This window comes from Panthera onca, chromosome D2 (genome assembly GCF_046562875.1).
Source record: "Panthera onca isolate mPanOnc1 chromosome D2, mPanOnc1 haplotype 2, whole genome shotgun sequence".
Lineage (NCBI taxonomy): Eukaryota > Metazoa > Chordata > Mammalia > Carnivora > Felidae > Panthera > Panthera onca.
Window position 1 is genome coordinate 70,377,667 of NC_138349.1, and position 6,000 is coordinate 70,383,666.

Here is a 6,000-nt window from a genome sequence, read left to right on the forward strand (position 1 = left end):
GGTTTTTCATCAGATTTCCTTATAAGGTACAACACGTGCTGATTGTCTGTTTAGAAGAATTAGTGAACCAACCTCAGCCTTTCTCGGATTAAATGTTCACAATTATTCAGCGAGGCAGATCAAACCAGCTCTTCTTATAATAAAAGGCGGTGCAGCCCTTGCTTTACTTCTCCACATACCAGCGCGGTGGGACATGTGGGAACAGAGTAAGAAGGTACAGGGATGATGGGCACGCGAGATGCGGGGCGAGGCTACCCATGGTGCCGAGCCCACGTGGGCACCAGCAAAGCCTGACACCTAAAAAACCTTCTCAGCGCCTCATATCTCAGAAAGAAAACAAAACTGGGCACCCGGGTGGCTCAGCCGGTTACGTGTCCGACTCTTGGTTCCGGCGCAGGTCGTCTCACGGTTTGTGAGATCGAGCCCCACGTGGGGCTCTGTGCTGACAGCGTGGAGCCTGCTGGGGCTTCTCTCTCTCCCTCGCTCTCTGCCCTTCCCCCACTCACTCGCACGCTCTCTCTCTCTCTCTTAATAAATAAATAAACTTTAAAAAACCCTGGTTTTCCTGGCACTTACTTTGAGTTGCATATGGGAATGGCAGACACACCCTGTAGGGTTCAGGGTCTCTACATTTGGGCCTCAATCTGGGCCTGGTTGTACCATTATTTACTCTTCCACCTCAGGCACTCGGAGCCCCTGCTCTAGGCAGCACACATGCTAAGAACTAGACAGAATTAGACCCAGCGCCATTCTCAAGCAGCTCACAGTCCAGTGGGATCTTCCAGTCTCAAAATGTTCTTTTTTAAAAAAAAATTTTTTTTTTAACGTTTATTTATTTTTGAGACAGAGAGAGACAGAGCATGAACAGGGGAGGGTCAGAGAGAGGGAGACACAGAATCTGAAACAGGCTCCAGACTCTGAGCTGTCAGCACAGAGCCTGACGTGGGGCTTGAACTCACGGACCGCGAGATCATGACCTGAGCTGAAGTCGGCCGCTTAACCAACTGAGCCACCCAGGCGCCCCTCAAAATGTTCTTTTAATAGAATAAAAGATCTTTATTTCCATCAAAATCTACATACAATCAACTGAGCCATGACATAAATTCTGTCTACCTCCGTGATACCAAGAATTCCCCTAAGCTTCAACAGTAAGAAGAGAAACATTCCCTCCCTAGCTGCCCTCCTCCGTAGCACCAACCTGCCCTACATTGCAAATGACTCTCTTGGAAAATCTTTTCTAAAGCAGTGGATTTGCGGCAAAGTGTGTGGGATTCTCACTGTTTCAAGGGCTGCATCTGACAACCTCACAGGCCTCGATCCCAAGCCCTCATCACGGTTGCAGTTTTCTCTCCAGTCATATGATTATTTCATTTATGTTTCTTCCCCACTAAGCTGAAAGCCCTAGGAGGAACAGGAACTGTGTTTCTTTCTGCTCACCCACGCAACCCCATGGCCCACCAGACACTGAGGGGGCTCAATAAATATTTATTAAAGAAATGAAGATTTAGGGAAATCTCAGAAACTTTTAAATCTTAAAAGGCCAACATTTCCCGAATTATGGTGAAAAACGAGGAGCTATAGAAAATTGTTCTGAAACATTCATTTTGGGGCGCCTGGGTGGCTCAGTCGGCTGAGTGCCTGCCTTTGGCTCAGGTCGTGATCCCTCGATTAGTGGGTTCAGCCCCAAGTCAGGCTCTGTGCAGACAGCAAGAAGCCTGCTTCAGATCTTCTGCCCCCTCTCTGTCCCTCCCCCGGCTCACGCTCTCTCTCTCAAAAAAATACACATTTAAAAACATTCACTTTTATTTCTTTAAAAAATTACTCAATTATGATTTAGTTGGGGTTTGGTCTATAGTTTGCTCAAAGTTTCTGGAGTTTACAGATCACTGATGGTAGGCAGTGTTTGATTTTTTTTTGAAGAGCTAGTAACTTCCTGCTCACCATTGAGGGAGGCAAAAAGCACATGAGACAAATCTGAAAGGCTTAGATTGTTTTACTTCACATAGCAAAAAAAAAAAAAAAAAAAAAAAATGCTGTTTAATAAACTTGTCTAAGGCAAAAAATGTTTTTAAGTACTATCAGTGTATAATACAAAATAGGTATATTTTTGGCTAGAATAAATTTCACAATGAAGGGGGCGGGGGACGCGGCCCATTCTGAGAATACTGGCAAATGCCAAAGCAGAACAGACCCAAAGTTTCCAATAATGAAATACTGCTCCACTCGTATCATGTGTCAAGCTGAGAAACATAAAACACAACTCGGCCAACCTGAACGCTCGACAGTGCTACCGGGAGGTGAGCGCTCCACCCAGCCCTTCTTGGTGGAGATCCCCAGGTAAGAGGCCAGCCCGTCCCTACAGCCAGTGTTACAAGTGGCCCAGGGTCTCTCTGCAGCCCCCGCGGTGTCCCCTCTCGGCGGTCGCGGGACCACGCGCTTTGTAAGGGGTGCTGACCAGCGTTGGGAAGAGAACGGACGGAGAAAAAGCCCTACCTGCCAGCCTCCCGCGCTCCGGATACGCCAGCCCCAGAAGTTTCCGGGCATCCGAACGCCTGGCCGCCGCGGAGCGCATTCGCGAGTCGTCTCTGGGAGTCGCCGTGGCCGCAGGCAAAGCCGGCCCGCGCTGCCTGGCCTCGTCCCCGACCCGGGCGGCCACTGCTGGGCCGCCCGGGAGCCCGGCGCGCGGGAGCCGCGCAGCGCCGGGCCCGGCGAGCCCCCAGCACCTGCAGGCGCCGGGGGGCCGCGCCCACAGCCCCAGGAGCCGCGCGAGGCCTGCTCCGCCCCCGGGGCCGCGGGGACCCCCGCTCGGGTAGCCGCTAGTCCAGCGGCGCGGGCCTCGCGCGGCTCCGGCATCCCCGAGGAGCCGCGGCCTCGCGCCCCAAGGCCGCGCCGGCCAAAGGCCCGTCAACTGCGGCCGGGGCCCCGGGACACGGGCGCCCGGGGCCCACGTTCTGGCGGCCGGGCTTCGCCACACGAGCAGCCGCAGCGGCCAAGCAGGGGGGCCGTGCATGGCGCCGCGTCCGCCCCGTGCGCCTCAGCCTTCCCGGCCCGGTGCGCACAGAGGCCGAGGACCCTCCCGGCCCGGCCGAGCAGAGGGCGTGAACGCGGCGCCGCCCGCAGCCCCGCCCGTTGTCACCCGCCGTCACCCTTCTCCTCGGGCCCCCGGCCCCCGCGCACGCCCCGGGTCGCGCCCGCCCCATGCCCGTCCTAGCCGCGGCCCTCCGCCCGCACGGGTCCCCGCCCCCGAGGGCGGCGACCCGGGCGCCGCACCACACCCCCTCCAAGGAGCCCCCTCCCGCCTCGGGGGTCCTTCCCCGCAGCGCCCCCCACCGGGCTGCCGAGCGCGGGGCGCGGAGCCGGCGGCGCCAAAGACCAGGCTGAAGAAAGCGTCGGGCGCTGCTGCGCCTGCGCACTATCGTGCGGGGAGCTTTTTCGCGCTTCTCAGTCCCTTCCCGTAAAAGCCTGCGAGCCCTTTCTCACGCCGGACGACTCGGCGGAGCGCGCAGACCGGATCACACGATGACCGGTGAAGGGATGCGGCGGCCCGACAGCGAGCTGGTCTGGGCTCGGGGAGGGTCCGCGGCCCCGGCGACCCTGGCTGGGGCCGGTCCTGTCACCCTACGTCCCAGGGCCGAGCACGGACTGAGACGCAGAACGTTGCTGGAGAGGACACCGCTGCGGGTCAGCGCGGTTATGGAAGGCGTCGTGGTTGGAGGAGGTGGTTGGCGAGCCGTGAAATTGGGTAACTTTGAGCAAAGGAAGAGATCATTTCCTAACCTGAGCCGCAGTGCAAAAACACATGGTCGAGACACCCCGGCTGCTGAGAGTGCAGAAGACCAATCTAAATGCAATGTAGTATTTTAATGCACGTGCAAGGAAAGCCAGAGGAGAGGATCTTAAAACCCACCGGGACGCAAGGAGACTTAAAGGTGCAGGCATCTGTACGCTGGGGGATTAGGGATGGGACCAGCCTGATTCTCTAACATGTATGAGGCGTGGCTGAAGAAGGTGGATTGAGTTTTTGTTGACTCGTAATTTTACAAAGCCGATACGAGGGTAAGGCTAGTGAGAGACACGTGCTTCAATCGCAAAATGTATGGATTCGAGAAAAAAAACCCTAAACCCCCATAATCAAGATAAATATTTTAATGCAATATTTTTCAAAATCAAAATTAATGCAAAAAAATCCATCATGAGCAATGTATCAAAATTTCAAATGCATTTCTGCATTTGCACAATCCTGCCTCTCTCCTCCCACGTTAATCCCACCCCTAAAAACCTTATTCACACAATTAGGCAGTTAGCAGCTGGCCTACTTTGCCAATTATTCTATTTTTGCATGAAAGTGTTATTTATCTTGATTACGGACACTTTTTAGGCCCCTTTAAGTTTCACCCCCAGGAGAGTGCCTCACTTACCTCACCCTACTTGGGGCCCGGGGTAGGTAAGGAGTGTAGGACTTTTGAGAGGAAGTACTGATCATAGAAAGGTGGTGTGGAATTAAATAGTGCTTCAAATGCCCTGATGAGCAGGAAGTGAGCAGGAAGCATGCCTTCCTCTAAATTCCAACCTCTTAGACCCAGGGGAGCATGGAATCCCCACCCAAGTTAACCATGACTTAGGTTAGCCTCTCATCGGTGTCTAAATTCTAGGATGCAGGGTATAGTATAAAACACCATAGAAAAGCAAGAAAAGCCTGTGCATTAATCCTGAGACAACACAAGTCCAAATCCTGACCAATGACAGACAGAAAGGGCTCTTGGTAGAGGTGTGGTTGAACCAAGCAGTAAAATCTGGCCTTCCATGAATAGACTCTTAATAGGTTTAGTGGGTAACAGGTGTTGAATTCAAAAAGGATGTCTTTTGACGGAAACTTGAGAGCAGTGGAATTACTTCGAGAACAGTTCCACCTGTGGGTTCCTGTACCTCTCAAAGGGCGAATAGGGAGCTCATGTGGACAGCAGGACCCCTGCCCTGCCCCGCCCCATGGGCAGCACAAGAAGCAAACAAAAATCTTCCTGGTGTGAGGTCTCTGATCTGATAAGGATGGAGGTGGGGCTGTCATTTGACCTTTCTTTGTACATTTCTTTTTCTCTTAATTCAAGCTTGCAGGTTATCCAGTCAAGGACCGGAGTGGCGAGGCAACGGCTGAAAGATGAGCCTACAGTTCCCTCAAGCATGAACCAGGAAGGGGTGCAATCTACATGGGGCAGAAGTGTTTTGTAAATTCCTCTGAAGTCCAGATTGAAGTTTTTGGTAACTCATCTGCATTGTGTGCTTAGAGTGAAGGCTGAGGCTGTAACTATCTCAGCAATAGGACTCAGGCAGGCTGAATGCAGTGTAAGCAGGTTTCGGCATCTTTCGCTTTTACGTTCTCTCTCACCCCCTCCCCAAAGACTCTAGAGGAAGGTTGTTATGGGTTGAATTGTGTTCCTCCAAAAAAGATATGTTGAAATCCTAACTCCTGGTATCTCAGAATGTGACCTTATTTGGAAACAGAGTGGTCGCAGATATAGTAAATTAAAGTAAGATGAAGCCATATTGGAGTAGGAGTAGGGTATCAATTTTTAAAAAATATTTATTTTTGAGAGAGAGAGAGAGAGAGAGCACACGAGCAGGGGAGGGGCAGAGAGAGAGGGAGACACAGAATCCGAAGCAGGCTCCAGACTCTGAGCTGTCAGCCCAGAGCCGACACGGGGCTTGAACTCATCAACCCTGAGATCGTGACCTGAGCTGAAACCCAAGAGTTGGACGCTTAACCAACTCAGCCACCCAGGTGTCCCTATCTGATGTATAATAGAAGACATGAAAACTAAAATGACAAGCAGATACCATGATTCTCCTCAATCATTTGAATAAAGATCAAAAAGTTTTACTGCATTGCCTTGATGAGGGTGAGGTGTCCACATGTTGGTGAAAAATGTCAATTGCTGCACGAAAGCACTTGCTATATCTATTAACAATGTAAATACATATATCCTTTGATCGCACAATGTCACT

General features: G+C 52.2%; 1 protein-coding gene across 2 annotated transcripts in view; it reads right to left on the bottom strand.

Annotated features, from left to right (window-relative positions):
• Window positions 1-3,348, bottom strand: part of ABCB10 (ATP binding cassette subfamily B member 10) — a 33,942-nt gene extending 30,594 nt beyond the window's left edge. The window contains exon 1 of one of the 2 annotated variants that reach the window (XM_060642777.3): window positions 2,494-3,348. In XM_060642777.3, the coding sequence (XP_060498760.2) occupies window positions 2,494-3,010 (517 nt within the window). In that variant the 5' untranslated portion in view covers window positions 3,011-3,348. The remainder of the gene's footprint in view (window positions 1-2,493) is intronic. The other variant, XM_060642776.3, reaches the window with a different exon arrangement.
• Window positions 3,349-6,000: the final 2,652 nt, after the last annotated feature.